At 40.9% G+C, this 25,161-nt stretch overlaps 1 protein-coding gene and 1 long non-coding RNA gene across 4 annotated transcripts in view; one reads left to right on the forward strand and one right to left on the reverse strand.

The window, feature by feature from the left end:
* The first annotated feature begins 278 nt into the window (after positions 1-278).
* EVA1C (eva-1 homolog C) overlaps positions 279-25,161 on the forward strand; it is a 43,054-nt gene continuing 18,171 nt past the window's right edge. Inside the window, exons 1-3 of one of the 3 annotated variants that reach the window (XM_079972066.1) lie at positions 279-909; positions 20,323-20,519; positions 24,547-24,670. In XM_079972066.1, coding sequence (XP_079828192.1) covers positions 20,475-20,519; positions 24,547-24,670 — 169 coding nt within the window. In that variant the 5' untranslated portion in view covers positions 279-909; positions 20,323-20,474. The other 2 variants (XM_079972065.1, XM_079972067.1) reach the window with 2 other exon arrangements.
* LOC307213864 overlaps positions 7,214-25,161 on the reverse strand; it is a 33,666-nt gene continuing 15,718 nt past the window's right edge. Inside the window, exons 2-7 of the long non-coding RNA XR_013837755.1 lie at positions 13,788-13,966; positions 11,243-11,415; positions 9,797-10,016; positions 8,582-8,664; positions 7,561-7,639; positions 7,214-7,300 (exon numbers count right to left, since the gene is read on the reverse strand). This is a non-coding gene — a long non-coding RNA (uncharacterized lncRNA). The remainder of the gene's footprint in view (positions 7,301-7,560; positions 7,640-8,581; positions 8,665-9,796; positions 10,017-11,242; positions 11,416-13,787; positions 13,967-25,161) is intronic.

Raw genomic sequence — 25,161 nt, forward strand, 5'->3', positions numbered from 1 at the left:
GAAGTGTGTTAATTCTTACACAGAAATGTTTTCATGATAGGAATTTAAGTTTCATTTCAAAGCCAGGAGTATAGGGTTTTGTTTTGTTTTTTCTTGAGCAGAAATTATGGTTTGTGCTTGTATGTATCCTGGGGAAATGCAGGTACACCTTGCTTCACACAGTATGGTTCCCCCCCCCTACAGTCCTCATCACCCTATTGGAAAAACTCTACACCACCAACTGTGAAGTGTTGTGCCAATGTTTTTATTTCACCATGAGTGACAAAGCAGCACCATGTTATGAGAGTGTACATTGATACTAGGAGGCGAAATAATACGTGACTCTCCTGTGCTTTCTATCCAGCATTTGCAATGCAATTTATAGATAACATACTAAGAAGTTTAATGGGAAAAGGATTGCAGCCCTAGTTCCATTTTCACCTGCTTGCTGGTGCACAATGCAATCCTATATATGTCTACTGCGAAACAGGCTGCAGTGAGTTCCAAGTGGAGTTTCGCCCAGCCCTTCCTAGGAAGGCCCTTCCTAAACAAATCCGTCAAGGTAACCTACTGGGCTATCCAGGCTGATAAAGATAAACCAGTTAAGAATAAAAGAATAAGTATAATAACATTCACACGTGCGCACCAAAACCACAACCTCCCCAGACGTTTGACGCAGAAGGCTTTACAGTAATTGGCGGCGTCTTCTGCTTGAAAGTTACCAGATCCTGGTCCTCGCTTTCAAAGCAGCAGCAGTCCTCAGAATGGCTGTGGCGTTTTCCTTTTCTTTATTCGCTGCTGTGCTAAGTGCCTTCCGTGCTAATCTTGCAAACTTTTGGGGAAAAGTTGAGGGGCGGGAATGGTAAAGCCGAGAGAGAGAGAGAGAGAGAGAGAGAGAGAGCAGACAGGAATGAGGCTGAGAGGGAGCAGGTGATGTATACTAATCGGGACGAGGGCTGGGAGGTGCTGCGTGGTCGGCACCCAGCGACTGGCTGGCTGGCGTTGGCTTTTCGACGCCAGTGCCAGCGGCGGCTCTTCCCTTTCGCTGCCACCCCTGCGCTCTCTCTCTCTCTCTCTCTCTCTCTCTCTCTCTCTCACACACACACACACACACACACACAGCGCCTCACACGCACTTCACTTTTCCAGCCGGGGGCCAGCCAGTGCTCGCTGAGAGGGACTTCCTCTTCAGGGAAAGAAGCTGCGCGGGGACTTTTTCCCTTTCCCTGTCAGGAGCCTTGCCCTTTCCTTCGCTCGCTGAGGCGGCGTCGTCGTCCCCATTCCCAGGAAGGACAGGGACGCACACTCTTTCTTTCTTTTTCTCTGTCTGTCTCTCTTTCTCGGCTGGGGGCCGGAGCCGTCATGTGACCGGCTTGGGCTGCAGGGACCCCCCGCCTCCCTCCGCGCCATGAGTGAACTGGAGGCTGCTGGGCAGCATCCAAGCCGGCGCCAGGTAGAGCTCAGGCTGCCGCTCAGCCTCCTCTCCTGCCTGCTCCTGGTCTGGACCAAAGAGATCGCGGCGCTGGCGGACTTCTCAGGTAAGGGCAACAACCTCTGCGCCCGGTGGGCGACTGGCCAGCCCCATCTCTGCAGCATCGCCAGGCAAGGCGGCCAGCAGGCAGGTGGGCGCGGGCAGCAGCAGCGAGGGGGGGAGCCTCCCTCTGAAACGGGCTGGGTGGTTGAACAGCTGGCATATAGGCACACTGCAGGGACGGTGGTTTTCCTTTTTCTTCTCCTAAGGCAGGAAATTCAACAGGTACCTGATTCCTCCTGCACAGAATTCAGTACAAAATTTTGCTCCATAGTGCAGCTACTTAAGGCTCTATTGGGGGGAAGGGAAGATAAATTCTAATACAAAAGTATTGATATATTTTGCTTAATGCTTAAACCCATGCTCAGCTTATTTAGTTTTTTGCAATCTGATTCAGGAGGGAGAGAGAGAAGGGTTTTTGCCAGATGAACATAAAACATTTCCAAGAAAAACCAACTTCATTAGAGATCTTGAACTGATAATGCTTTTGAAGTCCATTCCCAAAGCTGCCAGGTGCTGTACATTAGCTAGGGTTGCTATACTCATTACTTGGAGAATCCAATGTCTCTTACCATAGGCAAAGTAATGTTCTGCCCACCATTTAATCCCCACAACCAACACCTATGGAACTGGAAGTGTAGGTGGGTTCCCATTGAACCTGAACCAAGATCCATTTCATTTTATAAAAGGGAGTACTGGATGTGCTTCATTGGTAGACTGCATGCTGTGAATGAAGATGAACTCTCTGGAATGCTTAGCTGCTGCGGTATAGAAAACCCCCATATTGCTGCCTACATCATTTTGACAGCTGAGCTTGTGCCAGCCCCGGTACATGGGGCCCATATGGATGGGATGCAGTGAATGAATACATGTGACCCCGAAGAAATGACCAGATACATGGTGTGCAGCTGCTTGCTTAGGCGTGTGTTTGCGAGGCTTTAGGTAGCTCAAGGCCAGGAAGGAAGGCTGCAGCCTAGAATAGTATCACTGTAAGTGGGTGCAGGTTCATGGCTAGACTAGAATGGCTCATCAAGGGTAGAGGATGTGCTTTGAAAGATTTGCCATGCAAGCTTAAGAAAGCTACATTCATAAGTAAATGTACTGGAAGATATAATCTGCAGGAGCCCAGACTAGGGGCACATATAGACAAGATCACGGTGTATGAATTATTTGCTGCTGAAAACTCTTCAGAACTAGTCAGAAAGCTTTAAAAACCAACAAACACACCAGCACAGAACCAAAGAATGCTATTTTAGTACTTGCTGTTGTGTGCAGAATGAAAACTCTAGCCAACTTAAGAAACCTAAACATGAAACAAGGCAGAAATTATTTTGAATTAATTTAGACTGAAATAGCATCATACTGATGATCTTGTATATGTGCTCTATGAATTATAAAACTTTGAAATTGTGAATAGCATTGTTCTAAGCATATGATAGAATTGTTATATTGACATTATTGCCCCAATTTAGATACAATGATATACGGTATGTATGTTCCTCTGAGTCGCTTTCAACTCTACAATTTTATGACTCTTATGATTCTATGTTTAACTGAGTTACCTGAATTGTGGATAAATAGATACAGTACTCAATACTGTACATGGTTTGCTCAGAGGTCAGTAACATTGAGTTAAATGAGACTAACACCTAAGTAAGTATGCGTAGGACTACTGTGTTGATCAGTGAAAGGTTAAGGTGTTTAAACTGGGGTTGGGGTTTCACAGCAACTGGAATACTTAAAACACAGCAGAGGAATAAGGCATTCAGTACTGTTTTGGTGGGACTTGCTGACAAATAATATTATTATTACTATTAATTACACCAAAACAGGCTTCTAGAGAAACCATTAGCATGGCTTAAGTGTACCAAAACTCAGACCTCCACTATGAAGCCAAAGGGCAAATATGAGTCAATGGGAATTCAAAGATTTTCCTCACCCACACACAAGCATTAAAAAAGATCCATGTATTAACCCTGTAGCCTTGAAAAGGAACACAACTTAATCAAGACTGCTAGATCTGCACAAGAAATGGACAATAAGAACATGGTTCTTATTCTTCCCCTCCCCCCTGAAAGTAACATTACAGCACTACAAGGCTTTGGTAATTAATAAGTACCTTAAATAAAATATAAAAGAGAAAGCATAAGAGACAGCCTAGTGCCACTTTTCAAGATTTAGTCTCTGCCTTGCTATGCTGTAGGCAGCTTTTTAAAAAATTACTCCTATGATCGGAGTTTCCTAGCTGGTTGCCAGAATTATATTTATGGCCCGCATTGGCAATCTGGCAAACCCTGAAATGAATGGGATCAAAGTTAATTGCAACTAGCTTGATTTCAATGGGATTTAAGCCTAAATTAAGGGCCAAACTAGATGTGATCCGTGCCACATAATTTGGCTTTGTGTAGCTGCTTTTTGTTTAACAAAATTGTCAATAGGAACTTTCCTCCCATTGCAAATAGCAAGCAAAGATGGAGGCTGATTCCTGTCATGTCAGGGTTAAAGCCAGCTCCCCTACCACAATGCCATGGCCCCAATCCAGCTCAGCCTTCACCCTGGGCTATTTGCTAAAAATAAACTGCACAAGGCTACTGCTACATGGCAAATATTACATGTAGTTCTTTTGTACTGAGCTCTGTAAAAGCTGCAGAACTACTTGAGCCAGTAACATAAGGTCTAATGATGGACCAGTGCAAATTTGAATGTGAAATGATCCCTTGCATTGAAAGAAAGGTTATCATCATTTCCTTGAGCTACAACCTCTATACATGCAATACATGTAAGACTGGGTTGTAAGTCTTTAAAAAGGTGAAGGACAAGGACCCATGACAGTTAAGTCCAGTCGCGGACGACTCTGGGGTTGCGACGCTCATCTTGCTTTACTGGCTGAGGAAGCCGACTTTTGTCCGCAGACAGTTTTTCCGGGTCATGTGGCCAGCATGATTAAGCCACTTCTGGCGAAACCAGAGCAACGCATGGAAACGCCATTTACCTACCCGCCAGATTTATCCCACCTATTTATCTACTTGCATTTTTGGCGTGCTTTTGAACTGCTAGGTTGGCAAGAGCTGGGACAGAACAATGAGAGCTTACCCTGTTGCGGGGATTCGAACTGCCAACCTTCCTATCGGCAAGTCCTAGGCTCAGTGGTTTAGACCACAGCGCCACCCGCATATTACTTGCATATAATTCCAGGATAGAGAATATTGGATATGATCCAATATTCCAACACCAGGATATGATCATAAACTATGATGCTATGCTGGCATGCATTGCAGGGTATTTTATTTGGCACTGCACATGGATGTACTAGAGTAAATACTCATAAACAATGTGCCAAGTTTTCTTTCTTTCTTTCTTTCTTTCTTTCTTTCTTTCTTTCTTTCTTTCCAATAGGACTCTGGTTTTGAAGTGCCTAAGGTTATAGTTCTTGGAAACAATCTCTGTTTAAATTAGTGGAACTTACTGTTCCAGCAGGGCAGTCCTATGGTCCCAGTATGCTGAGTAGCCACTAAACTAGGACTAACATTGACATAACATTGTCATGTTGTTGTTGTTGTTTAGTCGTTTAGTCGTGTCCGACTCTTCGTGACCCCATGGACCAGAGAACGCCAGGCACTCCTGTCCTCCACTGCCCCCCGCAGCTTGGTCAGACTCATGCTGGTAACCTCGAAAACACTATCCAACCATCTCGTCCTCTGTCGCCCCCTTCTCCTTGTGCCCTCCATCTTTCCCAACATCAGGGTGTTCTCCAGGGAGTCTTCTCTTCTCATGAGGTGGCCAAAGTACTGGAGCCTCAGCTTCACAATCTGTCCTTCCAGTGAGCACTCAGGGCTGATTTCCTTCAAAATGGAGAGGTTTGATCTTCTTGCAGTCCATGGGACTCTCAAGAGTCTCCTCCAGCACCATAATTCAAAAGCATCAATTCTTCGGCGATCAGCCTTCTTTATGGTCCAGCTCTCACTTCCATACATCACTACTGGGAAAACCATAGCTTTAACTATACGGACCTTTGTTGGCAAGGTGATGTCATGAGCCTATGCCAAACCAGCAGCAGAGTCAACACAACAATAACTTGAGCAACAAATGCTTAATGTAGCAACATTGACCATAGTAACCTATGTAATACCCCCATAGTAACCTTAGCAACTCCACAACCAACTACTGATGACATCCTCATGTTATCCATGTGCAAGGGCACCCACCAGAATGCAGCAACCACATCCTCGCCTTATCAAGTATAAACAAAGTGCAGAAGCATGCTGCAAGGAGTAGACAACTGCACAATCTATGGCCTGAATTGCCAGGAGGAATGTGTGTAGAATACAGAGGCTCCCCAGAAAAAGAGTTCAAGTCCTGCTGGGGTGCCAATGATTTCATACACATGCAATTTTAATGCTGCACAGAGCATGTACATGTGCACACAGACACATGGAGCTGAAGGAAGCCTATAAGTGGGATCTAGGAAGTTGGTCAGAATTAAGAGGGTAAGGCTGAGTCAGTGAAGATTGTACTGTAGTAGCCCAAGCAAAGTCCCAGCCTGAGCAGCGAAACCTTACTATTAAGGCAAATCAAAGGCCAGCCTGGATGCTTGGAGCTCATCCAGTACCTGCAATTGCTTTATTGTTGTGACTGGAGGGGGAAATGGTGGGTATGTGAGGCATTTTTTGTGGGCATAATGCTATGCCATCGGGGCTTTTTTCATCAGTTCCGGCACCTTTCAGGTGGATGCCATTGCCATTATAAGAGAACAAGGAAGGTGTTCATGGTGAGTTCTGGCACCTCTTTTCCTATAAAAATAGCAGGGTATGCCATCATAATTGGTAGGATCAACCACAGAATGAATATAGGATTCTGGCTAAGGTTCATTTCTGCCTCTCTCCAGTGGCCTCTCACACTGCGAAGGAATCACTACACAGACATTATTTACTGACAGCATAGCTCTGTGGTTTGTCAAAGAGCTTTGAAGTATCCTGTACTACCCAGGGGGCATAACTTGAAGTTAGGATTGCCTGAGGGCACTCTCAGGCTACTTATTATAATGTATAGAGACTCCCATACATCAGCGGGGCTATTCTGAAGTAAAAATATTGTGAACAGCAGCTTAATGATTATGGAAATCAAATACTTGTTCCTAAACTATGTACATGCTTGTTCACACATTCTCAGTTAGGGGGTGGAATTCAGAGTTTTCACCCTGCAATAACTGTTGACTTATAGGGAAAATAGATACATATTTATAGAGAATACTGTTTATGTTTAAAATAAAATGATTTGAATATGAAAATTTCTATATGTACTGGGGGGAGGTGAGCGGGGGAAGGAGGGAGGGAAGTCCTGTTGCAAGTGGAAATCCTGGCACTGACAGGGTGGTTACTTAGCACTGTATTGGATACAAGCCAGTTGCTATAATTGAAAAAGAAATAGACCTTACCACTTTGAGGAAGACTGTGACTAGGTCACTCAGTTTGCTTCAAGTCCCTGCTGTCCCTCCCTTTAACTTGGACATGGCAGCCCTTAAACAGAGGACTGTCCTCTGTGAAGTAGGACATGTGGCCACCCTAATAGCATGCTCAGAAAAATACAGATTGCATTATCAAACTCAAATCAGCATCTAGACTACATTTTGAAATGGGATACTTACTGCACCAACTATTTTGCGATTGGATTTCATGGGAAAGTCTTCCGTTGACTGCTATGAGCTGGTAAACACTGTAGGCCTTGCCGCAAGCTCCTCCTGTATATGCTGTCCTTCCGAAGGTTGCAATCTGCAGACCCATAACATGATGCCTGTTTGTTCGGATAAAAAATGGTGCATAGAATTATTGAAGCATTGATCTGTTCAGCAGGAATTAACCTTCGTTATAAGAGAGATAAGTTATGCCCCAAATAGGCATACAAGTCTTTCGGTTATAAGATTTTAAAAAAAATACATAAATGTAATCCTTAGTTTTAACCAAGCAGAGTTAGAAGTCAAATACTCTTTGCCTCTTAAAGAATTACAAACAGCATTACAGTATTATAAATATTTAGCATCTAAAGTTTCTGACCTGCCTCAAACTTTCTCTTCCTTTTTCAGCAGCAGAGGGTAGATTTTCATAAGCTCGGCTGAGTTTGTGAAAGCAAATCCTTTTAAAGAGACAGTCTCTAACAATGAGTGCAGTTAGTGATACCAAGTGTCATTGATCTCTCTCTCTCTCTCTCTCTCTCTCTCTCTCTCTCACACACACACACACACATGAACAGCAGCTTAATGATTTTGAAAATCAAATACTTGTTCCTAAATTATGTAAATGTCTGTTCACATACTCTCAGTTGGGGGAGGGGGTCCAGAGATTTCATCCTGCAGTAACTGTTAACTTATAGGGAAAATAAATACATATTTCTAGAGAACACCATTAATGTTTAAAATAAAATGATTTAAATATGAAAAAATATATGTACTTGGAGGGGAGTTGGGGGAGGGGGTCCAGAGATTTCATCCTGCAGTAACTGTTAACTTATAGGGAAAATAAATACATATTTCTAGAGAACACCATTAATGTTTAAAATAAAATGATTTAAATATGAAAAAATATATGTACTTGGAGGGGGGAAAGGGGGGGACATATGTGTGTGTGTGCATGCACACATTTTTTGGTTAAGAAAAACTGTAAAACTTCATCTGACAGCAAAATCCTTAGGTGATGCAATGAACCTGTACTTGGAAAAAATAAATAAAAATTACAGTTTGAGAAATTCAAAGAGTTAATCAATTGTGGAACAGTTATCTGTAACAGGTTCCAGTAATGAGAGATTAATGGTGCACGTAGAGTGGGGGGGGGGGAAACCTTGCTTAAGCCCTTTCTTCTCTGCACAGATCTTGAGCTTTCAAATTAAGATTATCAAGTGGCATACTTTCCTGGGTCATTGATTTTTCCACTCTGTGTGGTTTTAGCATCAGTACTGTATCTCAGCAGACTTGGTACTGGACTCCCCACCCCAACACTTACCATCCCCACTCTACAAAAAATTATTTGCCTGCTGTGACAGCTGGATGAAATTATTGCAAATTTAATTACTTTTGCTCACCTTTGAAACATGTGAAGTTCACCTGTTAGCCTGAGCTGAATGTGGTTCATGTATTAAAGACAAAATATCCACTTTTCAGAGGCCTAAGGAACAGATACCATTTACATCACCATTTGCAAAGGATGTGTTAAACAAGACTATTTAATACTGTACAGGTTGTTGCTGGCGTGTCAGTTCAGAAGACTGAACACATTTTTAAACAGCAGAAGTTGATACAATAAGTTTATCGCTTTCTTTCTATCTCCAAGGTTGAAAACTGTAGATTTTACTTGAAAACAATAGTGTAATTGAAATCATTGTTACTTAGAGTACATTTTGCATTCTGATCCTAAAACATTGATTAGAAGTAATCCCTGAAGATTTAAATCGGTTTTCCTTTCAGGTTAAGCACAATTAAGGCCAGTTTTTTCTTCCTTTGTGATTTCCACATAAACATACTTCGGAAGTTCTGCTGAAATTTCTAGGCTCCATTTCCAAGGATATGTGTTTAGGGGAAAGTATCTCTTGTAATGTTTGAAGGGATGTATATGGTTGTTAGGCAGTTTATGACTTACAGCAGCTGCCCATCTCTGTACCTGTGATGCACAGGTCATATTCTGCCAGTGTTTCGGCAGTTTTTCTATAGATACTGATCTCCATGAATGAAAATGCGATCTATGAAGTTACATAGCATCTTTACTTGCAGAATCTACATAAACTACATCCCTGCTAGTTGTGCATTCATATTCTTACTATTATGTTCCACCCAGCTTGTAAAAAATGTACATGTGTCTTATAAGAGGATAATCTTTCTTGCAGTTTGCACTTTTTTGAAAATCCAAGTATCTAACAATTCAGATATTTCTTTAAAAAAAACTGGAGAAAGAAAGCTGGATTCAGATCAGAAAAGGGCTGACATCATATGCATGCAAATAATGAGAAGTACTATTATTCACTATATTTGAATTCCAAAGAAACAAAGATCCATATGTAATCCATACATCTTCATTATTTGTTGCTATTATAAAATGCATCCCATATGTGCCAGGAATTACAAAATAGTGTACAGATCTCCTTTGAAATTTTGTTTCCCATTTGTTGTAATAACTGATTTGATGTGCTTACACGTTTTTGAAAGAAGAATGAAATGGTAGAACATTGAGCAAATGCTTGATTCTTAGCCGTTTACTAAGGCTGCAATAATGTGCACACGTAACTGAAATGAGTGGGACTTACTTTTGAGTTAACATGCATTGGATTGCTCTGTAAATGCAGTTTGTTTGTTGAACTGGGTGTTTTTCTCTTTGATCTCATGCCACTAGTCATCTCAAGCACTACAACTATTGCTCTGTGACTCCCATTCATTTCAATGGGACTTCCTTTTGTTTCTTGAGAATACATTCCTCTGCTAACTGCAGCGGACACCACTCTGGCAAGAGAGACACATATTACGTTCCTGTGCAGAGGCAGAGAAATGGCGGAGAAATGCAATTCAGTTCACATTTAAAGATGAACCTAATTCACACTTTCTGAAACAATATACAAAATGAAACACAGCTGTCCTCTGAAATTTGTACTTATCCAAATTTTGCAGTGCGATTTCCGAGCCAAGAAATGTGTGCAGAAAATACATACGCTAAAGTAAGATGTCATAAAATGTATATATTAGTGGAAACAACATGCAAAATTTATTATATTAGGGGAAATTGTTTTGCATAAAAGTATGTATTAGGCACAACTGCATATTAAAAATATGCATATTAGGAGAAACACATGCTGAAATGCTGAATAATTTTCACATGGACTTCTTTGCTAAAAAATTGCAAACTGTGGGAAAGTAGAAAACTGAACCTAAGATTGGAAAAATGAGAAACCCTATATTGTGCAAGCGGCTGTCATCACATTATGCATCTCCATGATACTGTCTGTGGCCTCTGGGAACCTGAAATGTTAGCTTGGAGACTTTCACAATATAATAGTAGCCATCTATGCTGAAAGATCTTCCATACATTACAACTGGCATCTGGGTAGCTCATCATGGGAAGCTATTTTCAGTGGCATTCCTCTAGCCAAAGTAATGCATAAGCATATGAAGTGGTCTAATGTTGAGTCAGATTACTGGTCCATGAAGCACAGTACAGTGTCTGGTCTGACTGGTAGTACTTCTCCATGCTTTGGGGCAAAAGCCTTTTCTTGTGCTACAGGAATTGCGGTGCAAAGCGCTATCATTGAGCCATATGCTCCAGAAATCAAGTATGGAATAATATCCACCTAAAAAAGATTCAGCCTGTAAATAATTTCCCTTAAGATCTGCAGTATATCCTTGCAGGTATACCTGAAGAACTGACCTTTTAACTACTGAGTTATAAGTATTTAATAGATACAGGTTTGGCTTAGTTCAGTGCCACTTCTTAAATGACACTTAAACACACATATATACTGCCTGTTCTGTAACATACATCCAAGTAGTGTGCAAAATGCAAATACAGTATATTTTTAAAATATATAGAATAAATTTAAACCAAAAGCTTAAAATCACTGGCATTATGAGCCACCAAACACCAAGGTGAATAAGTTGGTTTTCAGCATATACCTCAACTGGAGATTCAGCACATGCTTGGTTTCAGGGTGAGGGGGTTGGGAAAGGCTATTCCAGAGTGTGGGTACCACCACAGAAAATACCTTCCTCCTGGCTGGTTGTTGCCGGATGCATGTCCTTGGCTATGGTACACCTGCACACACCAGGAAACTTATTGGAAAAGGTCTCCTAGCCTTGGCCAACTTGGGCAATATGGGTCAGGTTAAGCACAATTACTTTTTTCATTCTTCTTAATCAGTGTGGTATGAAGATCATTCTGCAAGGAAAGGGACAAAAGTAAAGAGAGGGACAGCATGCAGTAGCTTAGGACATTCTGATTCCAAATGGAAAAGGACTGTTGAAGATGCCAGGAAGCAGGGGATGAAAATAATGAGTCTATAGAATGAGGAAGGCTATTTAAACAAAGGCCAGTGCACAGAGGTAATAATCCCGTCATGTAGTGTCCTAGAGATACTAGGCTGTTCCTTTGAAATTTGCCGTTCTGTTCTACCAAGACAAAAGGTGGCATGTTCCACATGCCAAGCCTTAAACCTTGGCTGGGTTTGAAAGAATGCAATGACAGATAACAGTTTGCATAATTTAAATAAATATTTTCTGTATTGAATTTTATCTAGGCAGGCATACCAATTGTATTTTGCCTATTCAGTCCTGTTGATTCTTCCTTCCTCCACTCCTACTTAGAAGAGGTATTAACATCATATTATGGGGAAAGCAACTGTTAAATGTTCTAAGGTGAACAAAAGACTGCATTCTTGGCTCAGGTTCAACTGTAGTGTAATTCAATGTTATCTTTGGTTCAGAACAATTACAACAGATATAGAGACACTTGACTTTGGACATGAGTGTGTTCAAAGGCAATGCTGAAGTAATCCACATGGCATGAGACATGTGTTGTTCAAAAATTTGGAACCTATAGAGAAATTATATACTACAAAGCTGCAAACCCCGCAAAAGAGATGCTAATGCAACATGTTTTATATTTTTCACCACAGCAGTTCCCACTGCCAAAGTGAGAAAGCACTGAACAGCAGCTTCACTTGTTAGTCAAAGTTGCTGTAGCAAAAGGAATCAAGCACAGTTCTGGTGTGCACACACTGCTTTTTGGATTATGGCCGCATGTGGATTTTTCTGAACTAAAAAAAACTACAACTTTTGTTGTCTGCACTGCTGCTCAGCAACAGATATTTGAGAACTGCACATTCTGATGATTGCCATTGAAAGCTAGACTTTCAAAGTGAACATCTATCTCCACATCACAAAGGGTTAAGACAATGCCAGCTACTGGCAAAATGCCTATATTTGAAAAGAAGACTATTGTATAGGAGTGCTTTCCCCTGTGTGGCAATGCTGCCCGTCCTGTTGCCACTGTGAGAATGTGCATTGACAACCCACACTGCAAGAATTTGAGTAATGTTTACAATTCACAGCGAAAACAGAAAAGAAGATGAAGATAAAGCGTTAGCATTGTGTGCTATTCTTGGCTGGCTCGCTAACAGAAGGACAGAGGAGCATGGGGAATATCAGAAAAATTAACCAATGCAAAATTTAAAAAGGGGGAGGAGTAAGTTCATAAAATAATATGAGAAACCATAATGTAGGCAAAGACTACTGATTTGCTGAGCAATTTTTTTATGCTAAACCGTAGAGATGGGGTCTCCAGCATGATGCCCTGGGACACCATGACAGCCTCAAACAGCTGCCTTGGTGCCCATTAAGACACCTGTCCCTCCCATTTTTTTTTATTTAAGTTGGCTTCTGTTGTTGTTAGGGTAGGGGTTGTTTATTTTTTCTCTGTTTTATTTGCTGTGGGGTATATATAGGTGATTAGTCATTGGCAATTTCTGAACAACAGCTGTTTATCTTCTGTGAAATGGGTATTTTGTGGAGCCAATGAGTTTGTCAGATTTCCAAATGTGCCTATAGGCACAAAATGTTAGTGAACTCCTACTCTAGAGAATGCAGAATAGTGGTAGATACTGAGGGTTTCAGATCAAATGACACTTTTGTACTGTCAATTTGGGTCTTATCCTGTCTAGTAAATTGTTCTCAACAGCAAAGACCCCATTACTGAGCAGAGAGAGCCCACTGGGTGGCATTCAACTAAGTTTTACTTAGAGCAGACTCTCTGAAATGACTAATTTAGGTCTACTCTGAGTAAAACCTAGTTGAATCCCTCACACTGTATTTAATTCATTCAGTATCACAAATGTGAGGCACTGTGGAAAGGGGTAATAAAATTTATGTTACCATGTAGCCAGACAAGCTTTCTTTGAGGTTGCAGTTTCCCTGCAATGAGTTGAAAAGCAGCTATGGCTTAACAGATCACCATCTGCATGTCCTCAGAGAACAAGGAAGGAGGGGAAAGTTTTATTACTGGTCTCATCCTTCCTTGCTGAAATGGCTGTCTTCTGAAATTGCCATGAATATTTCAATGGTAGTTGGCACAATTATTGAGGGGGGAAAGGTAAGGGCTTGATGGATGAGACTTTTAGGAGTATGGCTAACAGTCTATCTCACCCTTCAGTCTATTTTGATCTGAAGTAGATTGGCCTGTCATAAAAAATAGATGGTAAATAGAGTGTGCATATTACAAAAACAAACCACCCACCACAGATTGAGGGCACTTACGTAATTCTCTGTACCTAGCCACGTTCATCTTCAGGCCCTCAAAATAAAAGGCTGTGAATGCTTGCTTTCTGTAAAAGTAATCTGTCACTAAGTGGTCGTCCTTATATATAGCAGGTACTGTTTATTTACTGCAGTGTACACAGTATTGCGGCAGTCCTTTTCAGAGGGGCAAAGTTAATCTGTGTGGATAAAGAATGCATGTTATTTGTCACTCATAACTCTGTTTTTAGAACATAAAGCCTTTAATTAGTACCCTGGATTGGACATTTTCTTTTCTTTGCAAGACTAAGATCACTTCAAAGGGTCCCAGAGTATCCTGATGTAAAAAAAAAAATGCTCCGAAACCCTGATTTAGAAGGTTTTAAACTTTCTTTATTTAGAAGTAATATTTGTTCTTTTTATTGGGATTTACTTTCAAGTGAAAAATGATTAGGACTGTAGCCCAAGAAATGGCAAGTTGCCTGTCACTTTCCTTTCTCATCCTCACAGTCATGCTTACAGATGGCTGAGTGCACATGCTCACCTTGCCAATGAAGTGTGTCCCTCCTTCACCTGATGCCCTGCTCCCTCTGAGCATTGAGAGAAGGTGAAAGGTGGTTCCAGTTCCTGATAGTTTTGTGGCAAAGCCCTCCCTTGCCTCACCATGACCCTCACCTGCCCTAGGTGTACTGCTTGCTGGGCCATTCGTTGCTGGCTGAAAATAGGTAGGCTGCAGCCCTTTAAAGAGCCCCTCTACACTTTGCTCTCTCCACATCTGGATGGAACATGAGAACGGCCTCATCCTCAATGCATTCTATGGGTCTGCCAAAGCAGTAACTGGTCTTGGGTGTATTTCCTGCCTTTGAAATACTTTCTTTCATGCAGAATAAGTATTGCAGATACTGAGGCTCGGTGCCAGTTTCTGTATAGGATGTTCTTCAGTGTCCACCCCCACTGCCCCACCATGCCCTCCTTTATCCTCACAAGTAGTTATCCACTTGCCCAATTGGTACCAACTCCTCATCCCTAGAGGGGGGGGAAGGGGGGGACTTCCGGCCCTTGCTCTTCTCACTGCTTGCTTGCTTGCTTGGACTGTGCAGGTGAATGGGCAGGTAACAGCAAGGAGATTCAGCAGCAGGGTCAGGAGGGTTGGCTGTGGGCCCCTTGCTGGGGTGTTGGCCTTGATCATAGCAATATTTGATGCCAGCTCTATGGAAAGAGATTGCCATTATTACCCAGGTCTGCATTTATGACTGCAGAACTGTCCCACCCTGGTGGGATGCTACTGTGTGTAGTGTAGTGTTTTGTTTTATTTGCCTGGCATTAAGATTCTCTTTGGGTTGTCTGGTCAAATGTATGAGCCTTGGCTCTCCCTGGCCAGCTCTTCACTTCACTCAGGTTGGACTACATGAGTATAAAGCACAGAAGCTTCAAGTCAATTGAGAGAGGGCCAGGAACATTGAGAGAGGGCCAGGAATACCACTATTCTTGGCAAAATACAAAGGAGATGGGAGGACAGGGGAAAGAACAGGCTCCACCTCCAGGTATTCCATGAAGAAAAGTGACTACCTTCACTGCCATGGGTGTATACATTTTTCTTTCTATCTGAGTACAAAATGTAAAATGAAAAGCAGGTCTCTGATAACATCCCCGTTTCTGAGTGCCTTACAATGCAAAACATTGTTTAAAAATCTACTGACACTGAAACAATGCTGTTTAACTCTGTTGATGCTGTTTCATTATGTTTTTTAACTTTGCGTGGGAAATAGGAAAAATAGCATGCGCAAATTATCAGTGTACAATCTTTCTCCTTCCTCTGTTGAACTCTTGTTATTTGCAAATAAACAAGACTTTCACTGATCCTAGCATGGCCCCTCAAGAGATATTTTGAATGAGCTGCCTGTACATCTGTTTTGATCTGGCCAATAGGGAAAGGGGAGAACAACCATTCAAGTTCCCACTTGTCCCTTGACAAGTGAGAGGCAATGGAGCCTGAGCCTGCCAAAGAGCAGTTTAAAAGAGCTGCAGTGGCATAATGGGTGATGCAAGACAGCTTGAAAAGGACCAAAGGGCCGAACCAATTGGAAGTGTCCTTTTTTGATACTCTCCTTTGTCAAATGATGGAGCATGTGAAGGGTGTGTATGTGGCTAATAAATAACTCTTTGGCAATATTCTCAGAAAGCTTTTCAACAGCCCCTGCAGATACAGATCTACAAGACAGAACCTGAGTGGTCTATCCAGGAACTGAAGTAGAACTGCCATCCCTGAGGTCAATGCAAATCTGATGTTTCACCCTAAATGAGCTCCTGTTGAGGCTTGCTGATCTTGTGCACTTCTCCTGAAGCACTGTTGCTAGAGACTCCTGCATAGAATCCTCTGCTTTGCCATTCACCGACGTTAGCAGCAATAGCTTCTGACAACTTTAGTTTAGGAATTTAACTTAAGGATATGGGAGCACTTTTGCCTATGTATGTGAACCAGGTCTCTGATGTATTCAGTATGGTCTGCTTTCTACACTAAATGTAATGCGACATTGACTTCTTGACAATGCCAGTGTGCCCTTTTAAAACAAGTTTCTAAGCCTCATGATTGTTATGGAGAACAAATATTGCAGGGCTGGAGACCAAAGAGGCATTTGTTGTGTGTCTCAAGAGACGGGACTTCAGCATCCTGCACATCTGACCCTCCATAGAACATCAGATTCCCAATCTAGTGTTTCCACAAGCACATTCCTGTCATCCTTTCTCCAACCCATTCTTTGCCAAAATGTTTAATATTCCACAAAAACAAAATGCAGATATTGTAATCAGAACAAACAGTTTTGAGTTCCTCCATAAATGACTATGAGATTTTAGCTCTGCCTACTGTGCATGAAATGTAGAGTCAAGACTTAGCTGTGTGAAATCTGAAAAGCAGAACTTCATGAGCTATTAATGTCTCCACAGAGTACAGTGCCTGAGTGAAGCAATCCACATACCAATACATTGCCAGTTTTTCTTATCAAAATCTCACGACTATTTTTATTCCCTTCGTTGTGTAAAAGTGTGGACTTACTGTAATAACATTACGGATGTTTTAAATGCCACCTGGAGGGATAAAATTTCTTTCCTATCAAGTCTAGGTGACTTATTAAACAAATAAAATGTACCTGCACACATGAAGCAATGGGAGACGGTTGTTTTTAAGCCATTTTTAGAACTGAATAGTGTAATTGTTGGTGAAACTTGCTTAGATACTGGAATAGGAATTTGCAGGATCAAAGTAGCAGTTAAGATGCTCGGGAACTCATTCAAAAGTTTGCATAGCTGATATTCTCTAGGGAATACTGGGCTTCTTTGTACATGGGAACTTCTGGTTCCAAGCAATTTGAAACCTAAACTGTCACAGATTTAGGACCAAATTCTTCAAAGTCCTGAGGGCATGCTGCTGAGAAGAGTATCTCAAACTATGCTGCCTTTAAACCGTGTTGCCAGCACACAGGTGTCAGAGAGCGCTTTACATGCAGACTGTACACACAGTGAATGCTTAATAGATTCTGGTCCTAATTCCAATTGGAGGGAGGTGGATGGGAAAGAAAGGCAAATAGTCAGAGGAACTAGTTCTCTACATTTTGACATCTGGCTCTATGTTTCTGAAGCGGGCTCCTCCAATAGAAGAAGCTGTACCTGCCAACCTTTTCCTGTCAATATTATATTAACAGTAACAACACAGAAGCTCCCTTCTTCTGGAAGAAGTTGGCAACTCAGTTGTGCACATTTTTTTTTACAGAGTAAATTACTTTGTCTATGTCAGGGGTGGGGGAACATTTCAGCCTTGAGGCCACATTATGATTTGGGCAACCTTCCAGGGGCCACATTCCTGTGGTGAGCAGGGCCATGGATGTGAATTTTACCTTTTGTACAGTAAGCTGGTTTCTCTACACACTCGCACATCCCTCTTTAATCTTCCATTCAGACAAGTCAGAAGCATTTTCAGTGTTTGAGGAGACATTCTAGGCAGGTAAAAGTACTCAAGGAAGGTGCAGAGCAAGGCTTCTGAGGTGTGGCCCTGTGGAGAGTCCTGAGGGTCAGATAATGAGTTCTGGAGGGCTGCTTTTGGCTCCTTGGACCTGAGGGTCCCCATCCTTCATCTACATAAACAGCCACATTTCTTCAGGGTTAGCTCTCTCACCCTGGGGAGATTAGTCATCAGTTTATCATGAATGGAAGAGGATACAGCTGTGTGGTGCTGGTTAAGTGCTAATTTGTAACTAACCTAAGTCTTGCTCTCCATGAAAATATAATAACAACAATAATAATGTATTTCTTACATACCCCCCTCATGTGGGTGGGTTGCCCCAGCCACGCTGGCTGGCTTCCAAGAAAAGTAATATGATTGCTTATCTCTTTGACATCCAGCAGAAGGGTGTTTCACAGGGCAGGCACAACTACTGAGAAGGTCCTCTGCCTGGTTCCCTGTGGCTTCACTTCTCTAAATGAGGGAACTGCCAGAAGGCCCTCAGAGCTGGGCCTCAGTGTCTAGGCTGAGCAATGCAGGTGGAAACGCAATGTATCTTGTTGGGACGACAAGAACAAATTTTAATGTTGCACACCAAGGAATAGTAGACTAGAATGTGTTGTCCTTCTGTTTTGTACTCCATGCCAATTTAAAAGTAATGGAAAAATATGGATTTGGTGAGTCACATCTGGAATAAGGAACAACAGTAAAAAAAAATTTTTTTTGATGTTTTCCTGACACACCATAAACTAAAAGGCTTCAAAGTTTTATAATGCATTGTGTGTAGAAATTAATGAGAAATATATATCTGTTTTTATAAGAATTACTATGAAATTGCCAATGTTGACTTGGTTTGTGCCTTTTCATGGGGGAGTTTGGCTCTAAATAAAATACAAGTAATTTTATAGACTTAACACTGACAATTTGCCATGTTAGTCGAAGTGTGTTTTAAAATTTTACTGATACGTTCAAAGGAACGTCGGAGCGGGTGAAAAGTGCATGCATATTGAAAAGCAACATTCCTAGGGCTGATATTTAGCAAACTCAGGCTTTAATTATACATCTATTTTTAAAAAAACCAAAATGTAGAGGTATTTTAATTTTATGTGTGATAATGGCCAGGGGTGGTGCTATTCAATGGCAGTCCTACTCAGAGTAAGCCCATTGAAGTTAATGGATAAACCTATCATTTCTTAATGATTTTTTGGAATTCACTACCACAAGATGAGATTACCACTGGTTTAGATGGCTATAAAACTGGATTAGGAAAATTCACAGAGGATATGACTCTGAGTGGATATTTTCCATGATAGATAAAAGGAAATGTCATGTTCAGAGACACTTTGTCTCTAAATACAAGCTGCTGGTCCAACACAGAGTAGCGGAGGGCTATTGCCTTTGTGCTTTTCTTGTGAACTTCCTGGAAGTTCCTGGAAGACAAACCCATGTGTCTGTGTGCATCTAGTGTAGGTATGGGAACCGCAGGCCCAGGGCAGAATGTGGTCCTCCAGGCCTCTCTATCTGGCCCTCAGAGCTCTCCCTAGCCACACCCCTCTTTGCCCTCTCTTGGAGTGTGTTTGCCTGAATTGAATATGTCCCTAAACTCTGATAATGCTTCTCTGGATGGAGATCTAAGAGGGGTGTGTCAATGAATAAAAACTAGCCTAATGTACAAAGACAAAACCTACTTTTGTTGCTCTGCCCACTTTCGCGTCCCCCACCCCAAAAGTTGCCCAGAAGGGAATGCAGTTTCCAGGCTGAGAAAGGTTCCCCTGTCCTGTTCTAGTGGGTGCAGTTCTATGAATCGGGCACACAGTGCAGAAGCAAAATCCTCTCATTTTAGTGGGCACAATTCCACAATATGTTTTTGGTTAAGCCTGAATACATGAAATACTAGATGAGTAGAAATGAGTGAATCTTTTTTTTTTTTTTTACATCCTACTTGGCTCTCGCGCAGCTGGAAAATTACTGAGGGAGGGATATGGTTGATTAACTGATATGAAGTTTAAAGATTCAAATAAGCATTGCCACATTTAGCATTCTCTTTCCACGGGCCAGAAAACCATCTAATTCTCTACATTAAACAAAAAGAAACACTCAGTAGACTACTGCAGATCACATAATGCAAACCAGTGCTTTGCCCTCTGTCTCGCCAGTTTACAAGAGAGAAACAAAAAATAAAACGCTTATAGCAACTTTGACATAAAGCTGCCTTTTTTGTAACTTTCTCAGGAAATCTGTAGCAGAGCAGAGAACTTAATACAGGCTATGGCAACAGGTTTATTTATTTATTTTACTTTGGCAAATTTTCTGTCGTAAGGATAAAACTAGATTAAATGGGAGGAAACTACGGGCTGGCATTTTGATGCAAAATGACAAAAATATCCATGCAGGAACAGCACCAATCCCACAATAAACAAGAGTTTGGAAGTGCTCAAGAGTCTTGAGGCATGGGTTAAACCTTTTGTAACCAAGCCAAGCGATGACTGCAGCTTTCATTTTAACATTTGGGGGAAAGCTATTTCCTCATTAAATGTAACACAGGTAAATGTTTTCTAGGTTATCTAACCAAACTTCTGCAAAACCACACTGCGTATGCCTGTGATGGTGATCGCTTGAGTCTGCAGTGTCCTCGACATTCAACAATAAGTGTCCAATCTGCATATTACGGGCAAGCTTACCAGTTGTGTAGTGAACAACATCCAGAAGCCATGATGAAAGAGCCCATAAACTGTGTGGCATCTACTACTTTGCAGGTATTACGTTCAGTGATATAAATTGTATTTATTAAAATGCAAGGTAAAGGCAACATTAATTGACTGATGTTCAGAGTGTAACTTTTATAATAGAATCGTTGCTATTGTGGGAGGAAGGATGGTTCAGTTGTGCATATGACTAAGTTTTAGTGTTTCTGGAGGTCTAATGAATATGCAGACCATTATCAGGACCCCTCCTCAAAGAAAATCTCTCCACCCCTTTGCTCCTGAAGAATATGCAATGCTAATTAATCCTGACACTTAAGAATGTGTTTGGCTACTTTTGAAATTCATATTTTATTGTCACTTCTTAATTTTTGAATAGCAACAATTTAAAGTAAATTTTAAAATCAATATCTAACTACATACCGTATTGGCTTGAATATAAGCCGCACTTCTTTCCCAGATTCTGATCGTCAAAAGTGCGGCTTATATTCACGACCTTATGCCGCCAAAACAGCGCAGCTCCCTCCCCCCAGGAAGCAGCCCGGGAGCACAGGGCAACAGCGCCTGTCCCGTCCGCGGCTCCCAAGCCGATTTTTAAAGGTGTGCCTTATTTGCAGGTAGGGGCCAATACAGTAAATGAAACTGGTTGCAATTTGTTTGCAATTCGATACAATGGCACAAATCTTCCCAAACAGTTATGAGTGGTGACTTAGCCAGCCATGCATGATCTATAGTTCTGTGGTGCAAGCCTCACAGGACCTGTTCATCACAAGCAAACTGAAATCCAGTTTAGGGGATTGGGTGGCTGGCCACACACTCAGTAGTTGTATGGGCTGTCTGACGTCTCTTGCCAAGCAGACTGGGACAAAAGAGCCCTGAACAATGAGAATGCCCATTAAGATTAACACCCAATGGTCCAACTTAATTTGTCTGTGCCAGATTGATGGAGTTGTTTTGGCACTGAGCTTATGTCAATGGATTTTCCTGGGAGAAATCTAGATTGCCAATTAGTTCTGGCTCCAATTTCTGGTAGACAGCAGTAGAATCTACAGCCTAATTTTGATTAGGATTATTGAAGATTACCTCTGAATCACTGGCTTGCCATTGTATCAAATGCCCCAATGATTAATAATATATTTGAGACCTGTGCTTCATCTCTGTTCCCTTGCCACATACACTGTTCTGATAGTCTTACTGTAGACACATAAGAACAGTTATATAGACATAGAGGCAAGCGTTTAGTCCTGAATCATGGTTATTCCCTGCCTCAGAAGTCAAGGCAATCATGTTCCTCATGTTAGACAAACCAGTAATATTTAAATTTCCTTCACATGGGAAAAATGCTAACACAGTCATGTCCTGTTGTGACAAATTGGTCATTATTTTGTAGGTTTAGAGGAATTTTTAAAAACTGATATACAAAATATGCAAAGATCATTTCCTAAACATAATTAAGATCTGATGATGCAGTCGGGTTCCTGACCTCATGGGAATCCTAAACTGTAGCATCCTTAATCCTGTTATTTGACACCATGTACAGAGCAATGCTGTGCAATTTCTACTTAGAAGTAAGAGCTGCTGTTTTCAGAGTGGCTTATTCCCATGCACGTGTGTTTAGGATTGTAGCCTGAGGCAGGAATCCTATACAGACTTACCTTGGATGTCTACTTTTGAGAGCACATCCATGGGATTACTCTGTACATTTAAAGCTAATGAGCCTGAACCGGCAAGCAAAGGTTATTTCCTGAGGAGCTACTAAGGATGATTCTTGTATTTTGTTATTTTACATGGCATCATTATTTTTCTTTTTCATGAGAGCGGGTATTCACTTTTCACTATCTTTGATAGAAAGATGGTATGTTTGTATGGTTTAGGATCCACTGGTGGCCTAATTCACAACCACAGTTTTCTCCTTAAGAAGATATATAGGCAGACATACAGTAGACATTAACAGTGCAATCCTATGTGTGCTTACTTGGAGGTAAGATTCATTATGTTATGTTAAATGGACTTGCATTATACAATAAAGATAATTTCCAGACAGTTCTATAAAGTGGTGATTTTCCAAGCAGTTGGCTAATACTGTCAGGTATATTTCTATGCCTTTAGCAGGTACATAACCACAGTGCAAAAGTTTTACTACTTATTCAGTGACCTAGTGTTTGTAGAAACATTTTAAAAATCAGTGTCATTAAAGAAGAGATAGGCAAATTGTTGCCATTCAGATGTTGTAGGATTTACACAGGTCCCTGCTCTGTCCCTCTATAAAGAAGTTAAATGTTATTGTTTAGTGTAATACCCTGTTTTTTAAAATGAATATTGCTTGGAATAGTGGTTTTATAAGCATGGCTTGTATGTGCTTTAATGCATCCAATGGCTGAAAAATGATCTTTGGTTCAAGCTGTCCTCATGAAAATGGGAGTGTCACCCCTTCTCCTTTGTGTCCTTAACTAGCATGGCACCAAGACTATTTTGAGTCCTTTGAATCTTTGGAGATTTAAGCTAGGCTTGCACAGAAAGATTATTTGAAGCCATCACACATCCCAGCTGCACATAGATAGACAGAATGATAGAATGTTTTACAAATATGTTCACATAGCACTCAAATGCAAGATACATGTCTGGCTTTGTCTTCTCTCAAATCTCAGACACCTACAGTAAACCAAATTGTTGGAAGCAAATCTGCATGATCTCATCCTACCTATTCTCTCTGGAATGGAGAGATAATCTAAGCATAGTATTATTTTACTGAAAGAACAAAGAATGCTATACAGGAATCTTTCACTGAAGGACTGAAAGAAAAATTAAATCCCTCCTAATCTGTGACTGTTCTGACCATATATTAGTTTTGAACATATTAGTGGCCAGATCTTGTTGCACAGCAAATTCAACACCGGCAATGTTATCCTATACATGTCTGCTCAGAAGTAAGTTCCATTGAATTCAATAGGGTAAGTGATTAGGATTGCAGTTTTAAGCTTACATCTCTTATAAAACACAGGGTAAAACATGAAGAGATTTTTTTTATAGACAATGATTCTGGCTAGCATAACTAGAAGTAAAGATCACTAGAATATAGTAGCAATGCTTTATTGGCTGCTTTTGAGCATTGGAGATCGGATTTTTTTCTCCTCTTGGATGCTAGTTAAAAGGCTTTTTATTGTTTACTTGTGTTCTAAAAATAGTCTATGAGGTTTTTTTTGTTGTTTTTTTAAAGGATATTGGCACTTTTCTCAATCTATTTTGAACTACTCTTTCTCTATAAAACTTTTACTGCTTTGTGGGCAAATTGTAATAGCCTGCCAACTTTTCTAATCTGGAACTGCTGCTTCCAGGAATTTGAGGACAATTGCTAAAAACAAGATGTTTCTTAGTGCTAATAGTAGCAGCAGGCCCATGATGAATCAAATAAACCTCTCATATCCAATAAACCTCTCATATTGGTTGATTCATTTATGACAGTTAACAATACAGCAATGTAGCATTTTGCTCTGTGTAAACAAAAATTTTGTTCTGTGTAAACTTCAGTGATTAACACCTTTCAAGGCATCAGTTATATGCAGTGTGATAAATTGGTTTTTCATTTACTGGTAGTTCATGTGGGGTGAAAATTTGTAACAAAGCAGCAGCCACTATCAAAAAAATTCAAGCGTGAAAATAAGTCCCTATCTCCTATTTTCAAAGGTTACATGAATTCTTTATATTAATATTGCTTCACAGATGACAAATTCTGGAATGCCAGCTTGTCATAACAAAATTTATAGTGTCCTATTTCCCCAACTTATCTGCCACCTTGCAATACATCAAACAGCTCTTAAGGGGGATTTCAAAATAGGTTCATCGCATCCAAACTTGAATGGTAAAACAAAGGAATTTTGGGGAACTCAGATCATCCCATAATTTCACAACTGGTTTTGTCTTGGAAATCATTGTATTGGCATTGTATAGATTGTTATGCCTATTTTTCTGGTAACCAGTGGGCAACAGCTTATCACATATAGATTTTAAAATGTCAGGGTCTGAACTGTTATATAGTTTGAATCTGTTTTTCAAGACTATGCTTTTTTGCTCATTGTTTTAGAAAGTACTGGATGAATGCCAGGATCTGAGAGCCTGCCAACTCCTTGTCAATAGTCGGGTTTTTGGACCTGATCTATGTCCAGGAATCACTAAATACCTTCTAGTCTCCTTTAAATGCAAACCTAGTAAGTAATTTGTAGAACAGGCAAGTGTCATTTTTGTACTTGTTTTGCTTTTTGTTTTGACTGCAGTGCCGGCACAGACATCTTTGCATGAATCTATGCGAAGCTCTGAAGTGGATTCACCCAGTCCTTGTACCAAAGTTTGTGGGTTTTGATAAGCATGTTATTCACCACTTTTCATAAAAGTTTATGTCCATGTGCAAGTGAGTTATATCAGGCAATGTGCACAGAGGTCCGACAGAACCAAAACACTACCCTGCAGCTATTTTTCAGAAGTGACATAGTATCTCTATCAGCATTGTCAGAGAATGTATGGAAATGACCCTTCACACATGCACATCCATCATAAAAGAGCATAACCCATCTAGGGAATAAAATCTGCTGTACATATTAGTTTCTGCTGTAGATTGTTGGGGGTCTTAAAAATAATTCATTACAAGATGGGACATAAATCATTAAGGTGAATGGGGGTAAGTGCAGGTGCCTTTCTAGAA

Source organism: Podarcis cretensis (genome assembly GCF_951804945.1).
Source record: "Podarcis cretensis genome assembly, chromosome: 4".
Taxonomy (NCBI): Eukaryota; Metazoa; Chordata; class Lepidosauria; order Squamata; family Lacertidae; genus Podarcis; species Podarcis cretensis.